General features: G+C 35.8%; 1 protein-coding gene across 4 annotated transcripts in view; it reads right to left on the bottom strand.

Moving 5' to 3' along the window:
* ESRRG (estrogen related receptor gamma) overlaps positions 1 to 22,867 on the bottom strand; it is a gene marked incomplete at its 5' end in the record, with an annotated part of 349,526 nt that overhangs the window by 43,345 nt on the left and 283,314 nt on the right. For all 4 annotated transcript variants that reach the window (XM_079550576.1, XM_079550577.1, XM_079550579.1 and 1 more), the window contains one exon: positions 1,744 to 1,854. In XM_079550576.1, coding sequence (XP_079406702.1) covers positions 1,744 to 1,854 — 111 coding nt within the window. The remainder of the gene's footprint in view (positions 1 to 1,743; positions 1,855 to 22,867) is intronic.

Below are 22,867 nucleotides of genomic sequence, written 5' to 3'. Positions count from 1 at the left end.
AGGCATTCAGATAATGAGTAATGATTTATAAGGAGGTTAGTTTATCTCAGACAAATGGAGCTTACAGAAATTGGTGTAGTTATCGTCTTAGAGGTAATGTAATGCACTACTTTGCAGTAATCTTGGGTTTACAGAGATTCTTGTGTTTCAGTACAAGAGTTTTAACCTCCTTTGTATCAAAGGGCTTGGGGTTGTTTTTTGTTGGCTTTTTTTTTCCCCTGCTTGGTTTTGGCTTTTTGGTATGCTAGGCTATCAGCATTTCTACTCAATGACAATATCAAGTAAATGAAAAACTGACAATCTGTGCACCCAGGAAAACTAAACCTCTAATGAAATTAAGCATTAGAGTTTATTAAATTTTATTGTATTATCAGAAAGTTTTTATTATAATGTGCAAAATCTGCTTAGTGCAGCCCTAGATTGTATTTACAGAACGGTGGGACAGCTTATGTAGGCTGAGTAGAAGATGCCAGATTGGACAATTGAAGGAATATAATCAGCATAATGTTTTTTGGAAAGGCAAAAGGAAACTATGCCATATGTTCACTTAAGCCTTAATTTTATATAAAACTGGCTGTTTTTTCTTTGACACAGCTAAAATGCCCTTTCACTTACAGTTCAAAGACTGTTTATTTGCTCTCGAGAACCCCATATGCTCAAACGTATTGCACACAGCACTGTCCCCTACTGGGGAACATGTTCTGAAACAAATTCCATTTTCTATACAGCCAGGTATTTTCAAGAGACTAAAATTGAAGTGCGTGTTGTCTTTTTCTGTCAGATGCAGAGTGGGAGATGGAAATGCAAAAGAAGGAAGAGTATTCTCTCCTTATTTGTCTGGTTTATTTCTCTACTTTTAAGAGAGAATTAACCTCTCTAACACAAGCAACTGGATGCGTGAATTCTGATTTGAATTTGAAGTTTATAGCCATTAATACAGACTGTATGCCTTTGCAAGCTAATACACGAGCATCTTGCACTACAGCTATAATGCTATTAAATTTACTTCATGGAATTAGTACAGTCACTGCTTGAGTTTATATAAGCTGCAAAGCAAAACCCCTAACTATTTTTAGTTAATCGCAAAGAGGATGGAACTTGTATTTTGGCAATGAGATGATCAGCTCTCTCTCTCTCTTTTAATTTCAGCCTGGCAAGATAAAATCAAGGACACCATGAAAACAAAACAACAACACACACAAAAAACCACCATAATGCTTATAAGGATACTAGAGCCCTAACAACCAATCTATGCTTGTTAATAGTGTGGCATATTGCTGTTTTAATCTAATGCTAGGTAATATGTTAATCTATGAGTATAAATTAATGAGGCTCTTAATGTATTTTCATTGGGATGTTGAGCAGTCAAACTCATTTAGTTAGTGAAAACTACAAAAATCACTTTCTTGTGAAATCTGAAACTAGAAGCTTCAATGAACTAATGATCGCAGTATGAACCATTTTATATACTACTGAAAATAAAGATAACACATAAATGTAAAATTTGCACTGCATAAACGATACTTTTATACACTTCCACTGGTAGGAATGTTCTGTGCTCGACTCTGCTTGAGAAAGGATGAGCATGTTTAAAACAAAGTAGGTTAACAGCTAAATGCCTATTGTATTCACGGTAATATCTTTTGCCCACAATCTTGCCCCAGTCAGAAGGTGCCCACCAAAGAGGGCTACGAGTCAATCCCTTGTATTCAAAGAGAAATTTCATTTATCTGGTGTACTCACATGGCTTTTTTGCTGGCTGAACTAGCTGAGGGTTCAGGTATGGGCTATTCTCTGCATCTATTCTGCGCTTGTACTTCTGGCGACCTCCACGTACTCTATCTAGGCGGACACCTATGTTGGGAAAATAAGCAAACATGACATTAAATGTATTATAAAGATAATTTTAACAAAGCAATCTTCTAACTACTGCCTTTCAGGATTTATTTAAAATGTGTACTTATTTCAAACAGTAATTTTAGAAGCAAGGAAAAGCAGCACTGCAAGTATTTGAAAGCTGTTTTTACACATGATTTTTACACATGCAAGACTAAAGTATAAAACAATTTCCTGTTTAGTGAAAATCATTTGTTCAATTTTACATAGTATTAATAACAGCTAAGGAGTTTAGATTCCATTACGAGAAAGTTTAAGCTTAAGTCTTCTTCAGCAGATGCAAAAATTCAAAGCTGTAACAAAAACCATTGATACACAAGGCTAACATTATGAAGACGAAATACAGAGAGAATTAGAACTTCAGAAAAAAATTGGTGCTATGTACAGTCTAAAGAAGTGAAAAACATTGTTTTTAAGTATTGTGGCCAGAGAACATAAAGTAAGTACCTTAGTAAAATTAGGACCTGTACGTGGATTAAAAACCCAAAATGGTGCATGAGAGTTTGAAAGAAGTTGTATAGGCATTCATTTATGTCAGCAATAACGAATTAACATCTGTAGTTTACTTTCAAATTGTCCATTGCTTTAATAAAGCATTCCGATGCCTATTTGGTACACAAAGAGAGGAGCTTAATTTCCTAAAATAAACCATAGGTGTTCTGATAGACAAAACAAGAAAGAGGGATAAGGATGGCGGATCCTACAAAACAATGAAGCGTTTTTACTTCTGAGACAACAGATTTTCCTATAACCATGAAAAACGTCAGTATATACTTTTCTATTGCCATTATTATGCTCTACGCTACTATTTCCCATTTCCTTGTTCTCTTCCTCGTAGGAAACAGCTCCAGAACGGGCTTCTGGGCTGTGGGGAAGCTACCACCAAAGTAATTACAGTTTATGTGCACAAGAAGATGACAGCATCGAATTTATGCATTGCCAATCAACAGGGAAACACCTGTCACTACTCTTCCATTCTGAAAAAATAAAAAGAATTGACTGGGTTTTGGTAGAAAAAATGCCATTTTATCAAACAGCCGTGAATCCAAAGCTAGATCTCGTTTTTTGGCTTTAACTCTATTTCTTCTGTATCTCTTGTGTTTCTCCTTTTCCTGTCCTATCTTCCACTCTCTGACCTGGCATGACATCAGCCTGCAAGAGCCCACAGTAACTGAACCAAGGAAGATGGCCTTTAATTTTGTACTCTCATACTTGGAGTGAAGGCATTGCACACGTGGTGTTTTCATTTCCCTAGAAGAGCCATTAATGTCTGTGAAGGTGAAACACAGAACTTGGCTTAAGTTCCCAACTAATGCCTGTGACCATAATGCAGTGCACTGGCCATGGTAACAGTGCTCATGTTTTTGGCTCACCAGGATGTTTGGTAGTGATCACCTGCATGTCACGGTAAAATTTGGTTTAATTCACTGTAGAAGGCTGTGCATTTAACTCTCCTGACTTACTAATTATATTTCTTATTGTACTTTACCAATTACACTTTTGTGAATAAAATTATGCAAACAATAAAACTAACCAATCACACAACCCAAACAGATCAATATATAATTATGGGAAAAAAAATCTTACTTATAGTATTCATCTTTGTCATCATCAAGCTTTTGACTGGTTGTTGGTCTAAAATATTTGATACAAATTCATAGTAAACACATCTTTAAAAACAAGCAGCAAAAGACCAAGCTTTGACAGTAGTATATTCAGAAATAGGCAAAGCATTAGAGCAAGACACGATATTGGTGGGATTACAAAAAAGTCTGCCCAGCATTTGAAGAAAAGTAGATAGAAAATGATTTCTGCATAATTCAGATGCTATCTTTCTTTCTGTTTGGGAACAGATTTCATAGTGATAAAGATGGATAGCACCAGATAGAAGTATGTTTAATCAAAAAGTAATGGAACTGAAGCTTAAATTAAAATAATATAAATCTACCAAGATGAACCTTTTTTTTTTTTAACCTCCCTTGCATTTGCAGATACACATTCAAGCCATTCACATGGTCAGTGAAAGGGAACACAGAAAAATATCACAAAACTGTATGTAGAACCATGCACTCACCTTTATACATACATATATACTATTAATCATAGCTATTTGTTGAAAAAAGAAAAGCAGTTGGTTCTGCACAATTTTAAATTACACAAATACAGTATAACCAATTCCAATTTTAAAGCAAAAACATTTTTAAAGCAAAAGAAAATAAATTAGAGGTTTATAACCCTTTAATTAAAACTGATAGGGATCTTCTAAGCTTTCCTCTCAAGTAAATTTTTCAACACCAACTTCTTAGATTAATCTAACACATGCTAAATGGTATGTTACTTCCCAAGAGTCTTTATAGGAGAAACAATGCAAGACACTCCTTAATGAAGGATACCAGCTTCATATTTAGTAAAAACTTACAGTAGTTTGGAAGATAGCAAACTGAAATCCAGAGGTTCGTAAGTCTGTACAATTTTTTTCCTATAACTCCCATAGCTTGCATAAGAAAATTCATTACAAGAAGTTACATTTATCTGATTTCAAAATGATAACAGCTGATGCCTTCTATATTAAAAAAAAAAAAAAAAAAAAAAGCAATTCTGTTGAGAAAGCCTGAGATCTTCATCAAAGTTAATTGCTCTAATTCAACACATACTCTTTACTTAGATTATTAAAGAGGATATTGTGGCATCTACCTACAGCACAGGGGGATGTTAAGCAGACTCCTGACTTAGTTCTGTATGTGACTTGCCAGGAACAGCTCAGAGACAGCAGCTTAGTTCACTCACCCTATCAGTGTCCTCAGCTGTAAAGTGTAAAGAAAGGTACCCATCCCATCTATATAAACTAACATCAGAGCTGAGAATGGGTTGCACTGAGGTACTATCATTACAGTTGTTTAGGGTTAAAATTTCCATTAGTATCAGTGAACAAAGTTCCACTGAAGACAGCACTGAGCTTCATTTTGAAATTCTTCAGCAGAAAAACAAAACCCCAAATGAGAATAACAAGGCTGACCACACAGAGTCTTATTTTGGTACCAACAGAAAGAACACTCCCGCTACCATTTATAATGTGACTTCAACAGTCAAGTGCAATACATTCATTTTATGTCTTAGAACAAACACAACTCATGAGCTCATCAAGCTCATCTTGGCACAAAGGTTGTCAGCTGCTTACCAACATAGAACAGAATAATACTGGGCACAAACTCTCTAAAGAGAAAACATCCGTGGAGTCTTGCACAGAAATAATTGAAGACTAGCTGCAGAAATGAGCCACCCTCCAGAAATTTCCAGCCAAACATACGCTGGCAAATCTGAACTCCCCATTTTCACCTGTTTTAAGTTGCCTATTCTTCCCTCACCAATGCTGTTGCATGTTGTTATTCCTTTTCTGTACTACTTTTCTCACACTGCCCTGAAGCATTCACTTGTGACAGGTACCCCACTGTGACCAGCATTATATAATCACAAAGAGTGCCCTTGTCCCAACACATCATTCGTTTTGTGATACACATCCTCAATATGATAATCATTTCTAACTATCTGTTATTTTTCTACACAGATCCAAGCAGTGCTCCAATTATATCATGTATTCCTTCATAATTTGCCTCTCTTCCTCTAACACAGCACTCTGTATGGAGTATGTATCTTCCCATCTCATTTTCTGGGACACATAACTGGGTAAGGTCCATTTTATGCAGCTGCTAGTAGGATTTCTGCATTGCTTTAAATTTTACATGTAAAATTTTATATTTACTAGTAAGAATAGACTCCAAAAAATTGCACCTTGCCAAGCACTAGAAGAACATCAGTAGGAGAGGCAAAAAATTAAAATAAAAACCAAGAAGAGATTAACAGCAAAACTGGAAAGAGCAAGAGGGAGGAATTTTAATGGCAGTTTCTGATGCGGCTTTCCTTTGGGCCAAAATCTTGGTGGAGTGTTCTGGTTCCATTTGATCACACCGTGCCTGTTAAAACTGCAGGCTAAACTTGGGTGAATACTGTAAAATCTGGGTTTCACACATTCACAGAGAAAGAAAACCAGTTGATTTCTCCGCCATGAGCACAGACGTGTATTCAGAGATACGAATGCATGGTCATCTAGTTCCTCTTTAGACAATTCAGTTATCTCTATAGTTTGGGATTAGATAAATATGACGCCAGTACATTAACCTCAAAGTCTGAAAGATCTGCAGTGCACTTTAAACCACAAAAGACTTTTCACAGCCTCATGGAAACGTACAGTCAGTAGCACAGCACAAAGAAGAAGCACAACAAGAGCTATCTTTTCTTCTAGGTCTGCATACTTGCTTTATGTGCTGAATTGTAAGGATGCTGGAGAGCTTCTGAAATCAGTTTTACAAGGTATTTGGATAATACCACGCACAGGTAAGAATTCATCAAGATGTGTAAAATATGTGTCCATTAGGCAGGCAATAGTTTGAAAACAGAGCCCTAAGTCATCAAAGTAGATAAAAGCTATGACTCATGTTAAAGCTTTGCCGATCTACAGTTGAATTAACAACTAGCAGGGGAAGGCTCTAGCATCTTGCCTTCCAATAGCTATCTGCACTATTAAACACATTACTTAGTGTAGCAAAGGAAGTCTAAAAATCATTCTCATACTTTACATACAGTCAGAATTTGAAAATATTTGTTATTATGGGATTAAAGTGGTTTATTTCAAGAGCTGCTTATAAATGGAAAGACAAGACAGTGTTTATTATTGTAATATCTAAGTTACTCTTTGACTTTAAGTTGCATAATTTATCTGTTCCTCCAACAAAAATTTGCAACTGATTTTTATTAGCCAAAACAATTTTCCAGGTTGAAAAATCAAATAAGAAAAACGCACTGTTTGTAAGATATTGTTTCAAGCTATTCTTTCATTAAAGACTTTGCCCATGTTTAATGAAAAAAAAATGTCCTTAGGCAACCAAATCTCAGTAATATTTTGGCAAAACTTTGTTTTTTTCTTGGAAGCAGGCTGGATTTTGCCATAGAAATTGGAAAAAAAAGTCTCTTACATTAAATCCCAGAAGAGCTTTTGATTGTTTGTTTGTTTGACAAAGGAACTGTTAAATGTGTTACTTTACACAGCTCAGTTCTCAACCTCTTTTGAAAAGAACATAAACTTTGCATGAACTAATCATCTGCATGCTGAACTTTTGAGCACTGCTACTGCTGCACCAAAACACAAAAAACACGCATAAAATCCCCTTAGTTTTCCCATGGAAATGAGATTTAGTGTAAATAAATTCTGTTATTTTTTAGCACAAGTGGATTTCAGTGAAAAATTGTCCAGAAATAAATATGCTCATGTGAAGAAAATATGGCAAGAAGTGTTTTAAGAATACTTTGGTTGCTTTCCATTTTTTAATGGTTCCAGAGGAAGTCAAGTATCCTAATCTGTGATACTCACAAATACAAATTAGGTCACATGCAACAGGTGACAAGTTTTAATTGAATGTCTCCTGTCTGCAATTCTGACAAAAGGTGAATGGAAATAAATGAGTCTGGCAAGACAGCCCTGAGCCTTACAATACCCAATATCTCATTATTTTTAAACAGCTATCTATAAACTGATGCTGACAAGCCTTGAACCTTTTATTTCTGTTCAAGAAGAGGTGAATGTGAAGAAAGGAAAAAAAAAAAAAAGAAAAGAAAAACAGGACAGCTACTCTGTTGCATTAACCATGCAATACCCATTATTATCTCTCAAATATTACAAAAGGATATCTTTAAAATTTCACATAAGAACTAAAAAAAATAAAATGTTTACTTTCCAGAAGAGATGCACTCCAACCATTCAGTTTCAGTTGCCCAGATTTGTTCTTTTGTAAGTTTTATTCTACCAGAACATCAATATACTTATGCTAGATTCATGCTGATTTTAAAGAGACAGAAATTAAAGAGTCACTAAATGAAGGCCTCAAATCCTCCACTTTGTTTTCTGAAGTGATTAAAAAAGCCTCTGTTGCAGTAAAACAAGCGTGTCTGTAAAGAGCGAAGGAAATGCAATTCAGAGCTAAGACTTGGAATATAGAAAGCCCTAACATTTCTGATATGAAAACTACTATCATGTAATACTTCTTTTCACATTACCTGGATTACTAATATTCTGTAAGGAAGAAATATAAAAGCTGCAAAAGATGTATGAATAACTAAGAAAATACTGTAGCTAATTCCACCATAAAATTTCATGTCAATGTGTCCATACGTCATAACCAAACTCTAAAATATTACATGCCTTTTTTTTTTTTAATTATAAATATGGCATTCTGGGACAAGATATTTAAACAAAGGTAATGAATCACCAAGTAGCTACCACAGTTATTACTTCTACTGATTCAAATGTAGTTACACAAGATGCTATCCTGTTTCAGAACTCAAAATGCAACCAGTTTAATGAGGAGTTTCAGAGTTGCCATTACTGCATCAATACACTTGCAATCATTACCTCAAAGTGACAAGAGCAGGCTGGAAAAGGCAGCTTGGCTGATGACTGAAGGAAAGAGTACGAAGGCCAGAAGACATATAGGTAAAAAAATAAGTTTAAGCAAGGCCTTACCAGTGCTTGAAGGTCAAAAGCAGGCCTTCATTCTGGATTACACTGGCAAAACTTATAAAGAATTCAAGAGCTATGCTAGTGACAACTCTAATAGAAAAGAAGCCTAACTGAATTTCTGGACCATTTGCTGGAGACTCTCAAGAGAGATGGAAAGATCAAAATGAAATGCATTATAATAATCGGACTGTGAAGTACCACTACCATGAATCAAGATTTCAACATCCCTTTCAGATATAATAATGTACGGTTTCACAATATTTTAATTTTCACAATATTTTAGTTTGTGTCGAAACATTTACATAAAATCACATTAGTCCTATTGGGACTGAAAAATAGCTTGCTTAGAGTACGGTCTTCTATCTGGAAGAAGTGATTTCATTTGACAGGAGCTGATAGAGAGAAAACTAAAGGATCTCTCTCATCATACTAGATCTTTGAAAAAGATGTGCATTCTATTCAAATCCTGAAGTTCTTTATCTTAAGAAACATTGCCTGAGTTTAGGTTTCTCTCATTTGTCTTTTATTACCCTTTTTTTTTTTTTCCTTTCGGAACAAAACCTTTCTCATCTTCTGCAAGGAGCAGCCAGTCTGTCTGCACTGAGCAGTAAAAGATTACGAGTAAAATTTAGTTTTTAACTTATGCACATCTGGCAGTGTAAGAGAGTTATCTTCCAGTTAAGGTGGCTTTACATTGCTAGTTGAATTTAAATTGGTCTTAGTACAAATACCTGTGTTCTCATAGAATTTCAGACTTTTCTAAGACTCTTCATTATTACATAATTTTGACTTTTTTTTTTCTTGTAGCATACCCACAACAACATAACCCACTGCAATCTTTGCAATCCTTAACATTTATATGCGTTGAGTAATTATGAGCTATACTTTTGGTGATGTACTGTGCAATTCTTCCCAGATTTATTCTTTTGAAGAATAAGAGACTGATTTGCAGAACTTCTTCAGTTCTACACCTCATCTTTCATGCATCCCTGAAAGGTACAGCAGAATTCTGAACATATTTTCTTTTTCTGTTGGCAAATGACATGGCTTTTCTGTGCTTTGCAGAAGTTTTGTGCTCCTGCCCACATACCACATCTTTCTGTTTCTTACAATTCTCCTTGCTACTGATCAAGTTTAGCAGTTCCCCTACTAGTTCATAAGAGTGAATGCCACATTTTGTGAAAGCAAGGAATTTGAAATTCCCTGTTTTCTACTACCTGACCAACTTTTCTCTCTTTCTGAGCAATTGCTTACTTTAAAATGGGAATCTTTATCTGGTACTTAGATAGAAAAAAATAGTAATCGAGGTACAGGAAGCATCTTCCTGTGCAGCAACATTCCTGGCACAGAATCTCAGCGTTAATGCTGAAGAACAAAACTGAAGCTTTTTGTTTGTTTGTTTCCAGAACATGCTTTGTAGTGGGTTACTGTGATCAGTGTTCAAACAATGAAACTAGAACTTAATAAAATAATTGGCTAAATTGACATTAAATCAAGACATACAGTAGTAAAATAAAGAATATGAAATGTCAACACAGCAGAATTTCTTCCTATTTATATTATCTTGCAGTTTAAAACATTATGTCAAAAGGCAGAAATAAAGAGGGAAGATATTTTCTCTGTATCCATGAGATCCACGTGTCCATGATGGTTTCAGGAGATTGCAGGTAAAAACATCCCAGTGTGTAGTGTACAGTTTAATGAGCACTAGGATAAATGTGATTAAGGAAATTATTATTTTTTTTTTCCCTCAAAAAAGCTGGGTAGTAGAGTATGTAAAAAACCCTGATAATTTACTCACAAAATTGTATTTGGTAATCGATAGGAAAATAAATTCTTTAGACAAACCCTTTACAAACAGTATACTGTGATTTCTCACCATGACAGTAATAGCTTCAGGAAGTCCTGCCACAGAATCACAAGAGACTTCCTCTTGACCGTGTTACAGTTCATCTGAAACTTTATGTCCCCACTATTCCCCAGCATTAAGAGATGTAATTGATAAGACCTTGATCATCAGATTTCAGGTCTTTACACAGAGACTACAGACAACAAAGCAATTTTTAGTTCAGAATTCAAAAACTGGCTGCAAAGTTTCTGAAAGTTGTGGAAAATTAGGATGTTATAATAGTGTTGTATTTCAATGAGAACAGTGCTTTACCATAGCTCCTCGTTTTGAAAATATATTTGTGTCTGCTCAGTCTCTCATACATTCTTGCATATATGAGAAGTGTTCCAAGTCACAGACTAAACTAGAGCAAAAAATCAAAATGTAGTGCCATTACAGCCCCAGTGTATGTTTCAGTAAAACTCGGCTGATTATGAATTCCTGAGTGATCCACTGCAAGTGGCCCCACCAGAATGGATTTCATAAATGGCTTGTTCTGGGGCCAAGAATCTCATCCACAGAACTCTTCAGAAGAAATAAGTATTGCTATTTTATACAAAGTATGACAGCGTACAAACATTTGCTCCAGCATTGTCCGGAGTACTCAGAATACTAAAGATATCACTGGAGCATCTGAATTGAAAGGATATCATCAATTCAATTAAATGCTTTCCATTTTTAAACAGATATTTGTATATTTAAGTAACATTACTGGGAAAAAAAAAAAAAACCAAACATTTTCAAAGGGCACTTCGTCTTTGTTTAACCTCTGTCTTTGTTTAACCTTTCCCCTGTTATTCTGTGGAGACCAGTATAAAGAAATTGTGCAATTATGAGATCTCAAACATGAAATTGAGTAGAAAGAAACAAAAATAAAATAATTCTTTTCAACCAAGTTTTGATGCTGAAATTGAATAAGGAGCCAAGTGAAGAATATTGTTTCTAAGTTTCTTCATTTTGTAAGACAGGGCTCAATTCAATAGAAATACAGTCAGATCTAAACAGTATGTAAAGGTATTCAAAGTGGTGGAAAGTCCCAAATTAAAAGATATATATTATTTACATATATACTATATACTATTTCTTGAATATTCTGATGTGTAGGTTTTCTTCCTAGTAAGGGCAGAAGTATTCCCATGCATATATTCACAAAAATCCTAAGACAAACAAAACAAAACCATAACAAGAAGTTAAAACAGGCAGAGCTTTGTGGACCCAAAAGGGGGGAGAAAAAAAAAAGAAAGAAAGAAAGAAAAAAAAAGCCTAGATAACTCCTCATTTTGGACATTAATTATTCTTCTGGACATATTAAATACTCAATTCATGCCCAGAGTGTAACTGCATACATCAGCTCATAGTCCTACCAGCCTCATATCCTGCTGCTGCCCAGCACTCCGGAGTGACAGGTTATTCTGGCTGAGGATTCTACATCTTGTCTCGAGGTAACACAGGAGCACTTAATAGAAAGTTTATTAGTGAGACCAGTTAATTGATGCAACTGCTAGAAACTCTCAGTACAGAAGCATAATGGTTACTTTCACATATTGACTACTCTTTTGTAGTTAGCACAAGGAGTGGATCACAGTTAATGCAGAAAATCCCAGTTAAAAACATAATTATAATGTGCTTGGTGCTTTCCAGTCTTTTTGACTGACCATAATGTTAAGCACAATTAATGCTATGAGATAAATTGATTTTGCTTTAATAAAACATAATAAATTCTGCCACAATTAGATGACACACTCTGATTATAAAATGCTTCTGCTCTAAAATAGAAAACAGTGACGATTTTGTTCTAATCTCACAGGTAATACTCGCTCTTTTGGAAATAGGTTAATAAATTCTAGTTCTCTAAACCAGGCAGTCTGATTTACTGCAAACTTCCCCCATTACAGGTACAGTAGATGTCTATCAAATTGCTTATGAGAACAAATTTATGGAAAATATCCAAGAGTAATGCTTTGTTCTTATTACAATATATGAATATGTATGCAATTTTAGCCAGACTAAATGAACAAAACAAAGCACAAAGAAAGGGAAAAAAAGGTCAACAATCGGTGTCAGGAGAATTATTCTTTTCCAGAAGAAGAAGCTCCTCGCTGTCTTTATACAAAAGACATTTGAGGAAAATATTTTTGTCTAAATTGCAATGGCAAACGCTATGAAGAAAAAATGTAGAAAGCGTGTAAGGGTACGTGAACATAAACGATTGGGCAACATAATTACATGAACAGTGGGGGAAAATAAGAGGATCATAAGCATAAGAGGAAATAAAGCATAAAATTTCTTCATCTCTAGAACATACAGAATTATTAAAAAAAAAATTTATGCTGATAATTCCTGACAAGGATGCCCTCTTTAAATTGGCATGTATTTAGCCTTCTGAATGCGGATCTCAATGGGAATATTTGCTGTGCACAATGCAAAATACATGCATATTTTATTTATCTGCAGGCCATAAAAAGAATATTTACCAAACAGGAGTCTGAGCTCTTCTCACTCAATGCATTGTAAATCTAGCATAATTCTACTGAAGTCAGGAGATTTATCCAGAGTTACTTCTAAGGAGAGAAAGGGCAAACAATCTATGTTCACGGACTCGATATTTGTTCCAAACAGTTTGGTCTTTTTCGAAGTTTTCTCTCCTATTTCTCTCTCAAAGTTCTCTTCTCCCCCGTTAAAGCAGATATACATTGGATTCTTTCCTTCCTTTTTTTTGTTTACACATGAAACTTACATTTCTACCTGAATTTCCTTCCTGTGATTTGTGTCATCCAGTTTAAAAGATATGGCTAAAACAAGAACAGAATTCACTGGAAGAAGACAGCCTTTTGGAAAATAACCTAAGTAAACAAGCTCACAAATAGAAACTTAGAGAAGCATTTCAGATTATTTTTAAATAGCACCCACAAGACAAACAAATACGTATGATCCTCTCAAAAGGACAGTTCTTGAGCAACATCACCGCAAAGCACACACATGTCAATCTGGAATTGTATTTGTGACAGACGCCACAACAGTCAAGGAGAAAAAGTAAGCCCACTCAGTATGATGATGAGAACAGACTTACTGCACTGGCTCACCATAAAATTCAGCAATAATTGAATTGTATTTCATGTTCAGCAGAAAATTTCAAACCCAAATTTTCAAGCAGAAAAGAGCCTTGGACAAATTATGACATACCTTTTTCCACATCCTCTTACATTAAATATGTAATACCTTTCATTTGTTGTTGTAAATGTCCCCCCTTGCTATAGTTGAGTTGGCCTTTTTTTTTTTTTAACTGAAAATTTAATAATTTTGAATTCTGAAGCACGCTGTTCTTTTGCCTTCAGAAGCAATCATTCCAACACAAGTTTTCCTAATATTATTTTGCTACTTGTACATTCACTTTCTGTTTTGTTTTGAATTTTTTTTTAATAAGCTTTCCTTATCAATATATTCTACAAGCTTGTTTGTATAAGATTTTCTGAACTGAAACAGGATTTGACTTGAAACATCTATACATTTGGTATGATGCTCAAAACATTGAAATTCTTTCATCAAGAGAGGTCAATCACAGTTGAAAATATTCATGCAAGGTGGAAATGAGACACATGAAAAATATTTACTTGATATTTACATTACTGCAAAGTGTATCAGAAATGCTCTTGGCATAGTCATAATTTATAGATTTAAGGCTTCTTTAGTTCCTTCAAAAGTTGGATTAAAAAACTAGAATCTATATCCAAAAGAGATATTCACAGGAATTTGATTTTATTACTTATTCATCTTTCTTTATGTGACCAAAGAAACCAAAAAAAGAAACACATATACCAGTTCTAACTGCATACAAAAGGCAGTCAAATTGTTCACGTTTTTGAACAGATGAATTCACTGGGTCCTATGCATTTCCTCAAAACACTGTAATTGCTGTCACCTCTGTGATCAGGAAAACAGGGAAAAGCTTAAAAGAAAAGGAAAGAGCTATAACGATCTATACCATGCTGCAGGGAGTCCACGTCTCTTGTCCAGCTAGCTACCAAAGGCTGCTCACGCTTTGCACATCACAGAGTAACTTGAACAAATTACACTACATTGCTTAATGATTAATTGAAGACAAGTGTTGAAGTTCCTTACTCATTCTTTTATACCATCTTACATAGGAAATCTTCAATACAAATATAGGGAACAAAAGACAAAAAGGTATCAAGAGCTGTTGGCAAAGACTGCGTGGTTCAGATTTCAGCATTTATATTTTCTTGTCCCCTCACCTACTCCCCTAAAATCCAAAATTACTTCTATGATTGTCCTTCAAGCAAAACAAATCTATTCCTCCTTCTTCCTCTTTTGACTCTTTTTGACCCCACTTTCTCTTTGGATCAGAATTTCCGTCAACAATAGGGTTTGTTTGTTCCAGAAGGTATTTTGATCCCAGGATTTTGGATCCATTTTTAGATGTTCTAGTTATTTACTACCAATTTCAATCTGAACTACAAGAGTTCAGAATAATTGTATAAAAATATGCACAGTTTTCAACAAGAGAGCAGTGCTTATTACATTACTATAGTGACATAATAAGATCTCATCTATATTTTGGGAAGAAACTGACTGAAGTAATTCTTTCTTTCCTCCCTTTAAAGCTTAACTTAGTTAACCCATAGAAAAGAAAGGAAGCAACTGCTGAAGAACAAGTCTAAATGACCAGAAAAATTGTGTGTCAGTTATAGGAAAAGTCAATACATTTTCTGGGGATATGGTTTACTGCAAAAAATAAAAACAGAGAATGATGTGGGTGGATCCTTTGATGAATCAGTGAATCATTAAGATTGGAAAAGAGCTCTAAGATTATCTAGTCCAACTGTCCACCCATCACCAATATTTCCCCACTAACCCATGTCTCCTAGTACCACATCTATACATTTCTTGAACACTTCCAGGGGACAGTGACTCAACAGCAGCCTGTTCCAGTGCCTCACCATTCTTTCAGAGAAGATTCCCCTAATATTCAACCTGAGCCTCCCCTGGTACAACTTGAGGCCATTCCCTTTCATCCTACCACTATTACCCAGGAGAAGAGGCCAACCCCCACCTTGCCACAATCTCCTTTCATGAAGTTATAGAGAGCAATAAGGTCTCCTCTGAGACTCCTCTTCTCCAGACTAAATAATCCCAGTTTCCTCAGACACTCTTCGTAAGACTCAAGCTTCAGTCCTCTCACCAGCTTCATTACCCTACTATGCATATGCTCCTGGGCCTTGATGTCTTTCTTGTAGTGAGATGTCCAAAACTGAACACAGTAATTTAAGTATGGCCTTACCAGAGCTGAGTACAGGGGAACGATCACCTCCATGGTCCTGCTGGCAGCACTACTTCTGATACAAGCCGGAATGCCATTGGCTTTCTTGGTCACCTGGGCATGCTGCTGGCTCATGTTCAGGTAAGCATCAGCCAACACCTTAGGTCCTTTTCCTCTGCATGGTCTTCCAGCCCTGCCCCAAGCCTGTAGCATTGCATGGGGTTGTTATAATCAAAGTGTAGGATCTGCCTTGTTTTTGCTGAATTTCATCTCCTTGCCTTTCTAGTGATCTCAATGGTCCTAACAAATCGAGTATTTTCTGATAGCGTTTCTTAAGGTTTTACATGTTTCTCATTTGTTGACATAGGAGATTTATGTGAACGTTACGCACCTTGGCACTGCTCAGCAGCATTTGTTTCATGAATTGAAGCAGGTTTTAGAAACTGTAACACAATGCATTTTTTACTGCCTTTTCCCCATCTTACAGTTATTTTCCACTTGTCATTCCATTTCGTCAGACATTGTGGTACTCTGGATGGATATCTTTTTATTATTCTCTCCAACTTGTGCCTTTCTTTTCAGATTGCTCAGTGATCTTTTCAAACTATCCACAAAGAATAGAAGTAAACTTCCCTACTTTTTGTCAAGTTCATATCGAGTCTGTAGTTCTCTCAATGATCGTACTTACACATTTCCATATTTCTTGAAATCAAGTTGGCTTGTGGTTAAAGACTAGCATAATAGGAAACTTGGCTTTTAAATGCATCAACCTAGCATAGTTTCAGTGGTAGCTGGACCTCATTCAGTCATTATTCAGACTGAAATTTGTAACATTTTCTACACATCAATACTGGTTTTAAATTCCACACCGAAGATTTCATAAAGTTCAAAGAAATTCAGAGCTTGAGTTCAGCAGTTTTGATAGCTACTTTCCCTATGTCCAGAGCTGTATGGTCCATTTTTTATTTAAGGCCATTCTCATAAAGCAGCATTATAATATAGTTTTAGAAAAATCATTACATGAAATCGATTTTTTTAAAGTCATTAATTAAAACTTACATAAATATGTAAGATAAAGACAACTTAAAGATAAACCTTTAAGTTTTTCATATGCTTGTTTATTGTTTGTTTCATTGTATTATATTACTTCTACTCTATGTTGTACTGTAATCTTTGCAATATAGTATATTTGCCTATACTTCACATTTCTTAAGCCATGAGGCACACCATACCACCAAGGTGTATAATCCTTGTCAAAACTCCAGGCAGTTGGCCACTGTCAGAGTGCACTGACTGCAACTCCAAGTGCTGGATGCTATACCTTGCAGCTGGGGAAGCTCTTGAATATTGCTTAAGAAAGAGAGGGTGTCATTTATCTAGAGCAAACCCCACTGTGGCATATGCATACGCATAAGAAAGGCTCTTTCTGCTGAATTTAAAGGGAAATAGAAACAAACTTTCTGTGTACCATAAATGTACTTATAAAGAACAACAAACCAAACAGTTTAACTAATACATGTGTGAGGTCTGAAGTATTGGTAATGAAACTGCACCTGTGCTGGCAGAGATAGAAAAGGGTTCAATGTCCATTAAGTGGACCAATGCAACTGATAAGTGAACAGGCTCTTCCTTATCCATTTCAGACTGTTGTTACTGAAATGAGCCATAATCAGTTTTTTTTCTAGATGGATCCTGCATGTGATTTATGTTATACATAATAAAACTGATGGTTCCAAAAGTATAATGCCAAAACTGGTGAATGCATATTATTTGATTTTTAAGACATGTAATATTAAGTCAGAACAGAAAACAGAAGAGAAAACATATCTTATTACTTGTAATTGCACAACAATCCATCCTGCCAATGGCAAAGATCAATGGCTGGCCTAGTAATTTCTCCACTGAGAATAGACAGACAACTCCTGTATATCTTTTTCATTCATCAACACATATCACAAAACATTGGGTGGATTATTCAGAGCAAATTTCAGTTCACATTATTAATGTGACTAACGCAACTAAAAACTTTTTTTCAGGAAAGTAAGCACTGCAAAGGAACAAAACTACTGTAAAGATATATGAAAAATTAATAAAGGAAAATCACTTGGTTTAAGGAAAAGTCTTTTCTCCCTTTTTACTTTCCAAGTTAAAGTGTTATCAAAGCTTTCAAAACAGAAGTTGCATACAAGATAAAAAAAAAAATGGTGCTTTTATTCTATCCAAATACGGGGTTTTAATACAGCCTATGAAAAATTTGGTAAGTGTTTTTAAAGAGAAACTTTTCCATCTCACTGTTTTCTTTATGAATAAGCAGATTACCTGAAGATGTACAATTTCCACTGCACACACAAAAAGATCTGTTAATAAAATCAGGTATTTTTATACCATCTTGACAAACTGATGCCTGCAGTCCTTACTTGCAGAAAACTAACTGAAACTCCCTTGCCATTAAAATCCAAATTGCAGACATTTTGCAGCATGAATAATACTCAGCATTTCCTCCTAATTAATGAAAGCAGTGTTGCTGTCATTTATCTTTCTTTTTCATTGTTGTTTTTTCTCCTCAGTTACCTTTCCAGCAAAAAGCTCTGTGTTTTATTGTTAATAGTGATTAAAAAAGAAAAAAAAAAAGTCAAATCAATTACAGTTCTCTGTCAATCTGTATAGTTAACTTTTACTGTTTTAATTAAATGAAAAAATAGGTCTATTGTTTAAAGACATTAAAGAAGGCAATTCAAAACTTGAAGTAAATCCTTTTTGTTTTTTACTGAGGGGCAGAAATGCCTATAAAAGCAACGCAGGTCTCAATTTGAATTTCACAGCAGCTGTGAAACTTATAAAAAACACTGAAACAATTAGTAGGGCTAACAAGAAGACAGAATCCTTAATGAAGGTGGGAATCTGAAAACTGAATAGGAAAAATTCTGAAGTAGAGCCACCAACAAAAGGCCACACGGATTGTCAGTGATGGGGGGAAGATGAGTGGAACTGCACCTCTTACTATCAATACAAAGCAGATTATAGTTCTATTCCTATTAGTCAGCAGAAATTTTGCCACTGAATTCAGCCAGAAAAGAAGAGTCTCAGCATTTAAAAGAACATTGGGGCACATCCAGATCAAAAATAAATACACACAGAGCTGGCAAATACCTATGAATCAGTTACAGCTCTGTACACTCCTGAAGCAGGATTAATGAAGGCAGTGGTGGGCTGAGCCTCTTTCAGAGATGTTAATATCTGCTACAACCAAATTTCCTCGTTGATCAGACTTTGATGGAACCTCAGAAGAGTTTCCTGAAAGTGAGTGCCAAGCATGTGATGGAGGAAAGGATGGTGCCCTACAGCAGCAACTATCATGCCACTGTGCTGCTTACCTTGTCACCTGGGCTAATCTCAACAAGACCACACACAAACCATCTTCAAATCACAGTGTAAGACTAACATTAGCCTTTTAAGGCTGTGTTTCTAAACTTCAAGTGGCAGTTGCCAAGTGAGGCTGCTTTTTACAACTAGGGCCATGTGAGGAGGAGTCTGAGGCCTAGAGGAGTGCCTGCAGCGGATCCTTCCTCTAGTCGTTCATAGCAGCCATTTACACAGGGCTAAAATATGCAAGCTTGCTGATTTGCAGTGTTCCCTCAATCACGAAGGAGCCAGTGCTGTGCAAAGCATGAGGCAAACTCAGCCTGTTTCCTGACTGGCATTAGGGCAGCCAGTGTTTCCTTCAAAGTTAAGGCTGCTGCTTATGCAGTGTGAACAGAAATCTTTGAAGATTATTTTGCACTTCTCAGGGTACATTTCTTCTCTAACACTGACTTCAGACTGAAACTGAGCAGAAACTGCCCAGCCAGCATGAGTTACATTTCCGAGGTGTGTATGTTTATGCATCAATGTATGGATTTACATTTGAAAATAAAAATACTAGACCAAGCTGAAAGAGTCAAATGTTTTACAAATTTTTTTTATAAATTTTTGTAATGCTGATTATAAATTAAAATGCTAATATATATATATTTATATCTCTAATATAGAATTATTAGCTTAGTTATATATTTAGCAATATAGCAATATTGTGTATTATAAAAAAAATATCTTAAGAATACTGAATTTCAGCACAAGAAGTATTTTTGTAAATGGGATTTGATGCACAACTGAAATTGAATAATGGGATTTTTCATCAAAATCCATTTTCCAGTACTGGCCAAACTGGGAGTGCTGAGCAATTTATAAACTGCTCAGTGATTCAACATCACTTTGCGTTTTTGTGATCAACAGGGGCTCAAGCAGCAAGCAAAGCTGGGTCAGTATGCTGCTTACGCAGTCCCCCCTTTCAAACATCCTCAGGACCAGGGGGATCACCAAAGAAGCCAGCCTAGGAACAACATAAAACATGATTACTCTTCTGGCGTTCCCTAAATGCTCTAGGTAGCCGTCGCTTTATCCTGTGTACACCACATTCCATTACTGCCCAACCTAATAAAGACTTCTGTCACAGCGAGAGCTTTTCATCTTCAGAGCTCCCTTCTCTGCTCCTGATAAGGCTGCCAACTCTACTCTCTGTAAATGAGCTCATGCGAACACTTTATTTTCGGCTCGTGGAAACAAAAAGGGCCACTGCTCAGCTTCAGAGCTGGAGGGGGTGGTTTTCTATCTTCAAAGCATGACCAAGGCGTTTGAAAGGGATTAAAATTAAACTGGTGAGCTTAGCCTGAAATAAGAAACTCAAAGCAGGACCTCTGCACTAACCAACCCTGCTTCTTCTTTAAGAGCTTCACAAGTCCCTTAAAAATTGTTATTTAAAATCATTTGTATTTGTATACTCTTAGGCCTCTGGCAACTGCTTGGATAAACCACCTAGCCATGTCACTATTAAAAGGTGCATGTAGATGAGCACCTCACACATGGGACAGATGCTTATCCCACTGCAGTGCAGTCAGTCCAAAAACACAGGAATCACATCTTCTGTTTCCTTACCCGAACAGCAAATAAATTAAGATATTTTGTAATCAGTGACATACATTTGCAGTTCTGTACAGAACCACTTGTGTCAAACATGAACTGACTCGTTTCATTTACTGACATCCTACACACCAAGTGGGCATCCAATTCCTAGCACTGTCTGTTGCGCAATAAGGAAACAAGAAAGAAAAAGTAAGTTTTACAAATACTTCAACTACTCCTCATAGTTTTCTGCACAATAAACTTATTTCACTAGATAGTTGCTCACTATTTAGAGACCAAATGAATCTGTTATGCTTTTAAAAGTTTACATAAAATCTATCTTTAGGAACAAGGCAAATTAACTGTTCATCTCCTAAATACTTTACTTCCAGATCTCAGCTATATTTCTTCAAGGCACTGGAAATCTATCCTTGCCATATTATTACAATTGGTATTACTATTTCTAGACTCATCATCTTCAGAGACAGAAAACTGCTTTCCACTGTGTACCTCATATGTTTGGAGCATCTCTATATAGCAAATTCCCCAGTGTTGAAGCGTTTTAATGGTACAGTTCGAACACAGAGTTAACAACGTACAAGCAAAGCAAAACTGTCTTTTCTAACCCAAAAGCTGTTGATGTAATTTCAGTATGTACTGGAGTCTTTTGTGTCTTAAAGCTGTCATAAGACAGAGGCAGGTTACCCAGAAATGATTGACGAAAAAGAGAATCTCCATGCCAAAATTGCAGCAAATTTCTGGTTCATATATTTTAAAGAAGAAAAGTGAAATGCAGCCTTTCCTCTAAGACACTTCTTAGATACAGAAAGGACTGGAAATAGCTATGTTCAAAGATACTACAAAATACTAGAAGAAAATTTTAGGATGAAACAGTCCAAGTCTGAGCATTGAAGGGAATCTGAAAAAGAAGCTGGACAGAGAATGGTGTCGTACATTAAATAGATAGATAGATAGATAGATAGATAGATAGATAGATAGATAGATAGATAGTTTTTGGAGAGGACTTGTTTAGCTTCAAAAGAACCAAGTTCTGAGATCACAGTCAATAGCCAAGCCAGCTGTTAGCAATTGCCTCCAGCAAGCATCAAAGCTTTCTATAGTAGCCATGATGTACATACACACCTGACGAGTGGAATCTCCTCTAAACACCAAGCTAGGCAGGCCTTGCTTTTTGCCCCAACCTCATCTTTGCCCCCCAGCCTAAGCTACCTGATATTCAAGAGTAACAATGCAGTAAAGCCCTGGAAATAGCCTGGCTTCCCTGGAGACATTGTCATGAATGTTACTCATCTATGAGTGAGTCTAAAGTGGCTGTAACTATGGGAGGACAGAGCCTGTGAATATTTTGCACAGCTGTAAAAAAAGTAACAATTGCCACAACCAAATCTGTCAGCAAAACTGAAAGTCACACAGAAACAACGCATTTTCTCAATTTAACATTTTAAAGCTTCATTTAAAATTTGAGTGATGCTAACTTCTGTAAGTATGTCCTACGCAAAACAGCTTCAGCATACCAAAAGACACTATATATTACTGTTTACCATGCTGTGTTCATGGCACAGTGTTGGTCTGATCCTGCTTTTGCTACTCACAACAAGTTTTAGAAGCCTATTAACTCCAAATACTGTAATAAGTTATATTATTAAGAGTAAGGGCCTCTGGCCACCCTGACCCAGTTATTAATCTATTGCTATTAGCATGGAGAGTCTATAATGCAGGCCGGATACAAAAACCATTAGTACTAACTAATTGCAATTGACTAATTGATGACAACTGACTGATCTTAATCATGTGGAGGGACTTTGAGACCTTCTCTGATTTCAGAAGAGAAACTTTTGCCTCTCCTAAAAGAGGTTCCACATAATATGTAACCAGTTAGCCTAGCTCAAGTATATTTATACCACATCACTGCCATTTTGAATCAGCATGCTGTAGGCTATTCACCTGAGGCTGTTACATCTCTATTTGTAGATAACGTAACTGAAGCTGAAAACAAAATTCTAAATCAATATTTGTTCTGCTCTGCCTCAAAGTAACTATCTTCCAAATGCTATTTTGGATGCCTAAAAGCCTGTAGTTATCATCTCTTTAGTTACCATTGGTAGCAGTGATGATGTACCATCTGAACATTTGTGTCTAGATCAACTGTTTATTTTTAAAAGGAAATGAGAAGTGACTTTGTCTGCTCCTTGGGATTTACATTTTTTAAATAAAAATATTGCAAGCTTAACCCAAGTCAATTATTGTTCTCTCTTATTATTCTCATTTGTTATCA

This window comes from Tetrao urogallus (genome assembly GCF_951394365.1).
Source record: "Tetrao urogallus genome assembly, chromosome: 2".
In the NCBI taxonomy this organism is placed as follows: Eukaryota; Metazoa; Chordata; class Aves; order Galliformes; family Phasianidae; genus Tetrao; species Tetrao urogallus.
Note: the sequence above shows the minus strand (reverse complement) of the source record. Positions and strands in the feature narration are given on the sequence as shown.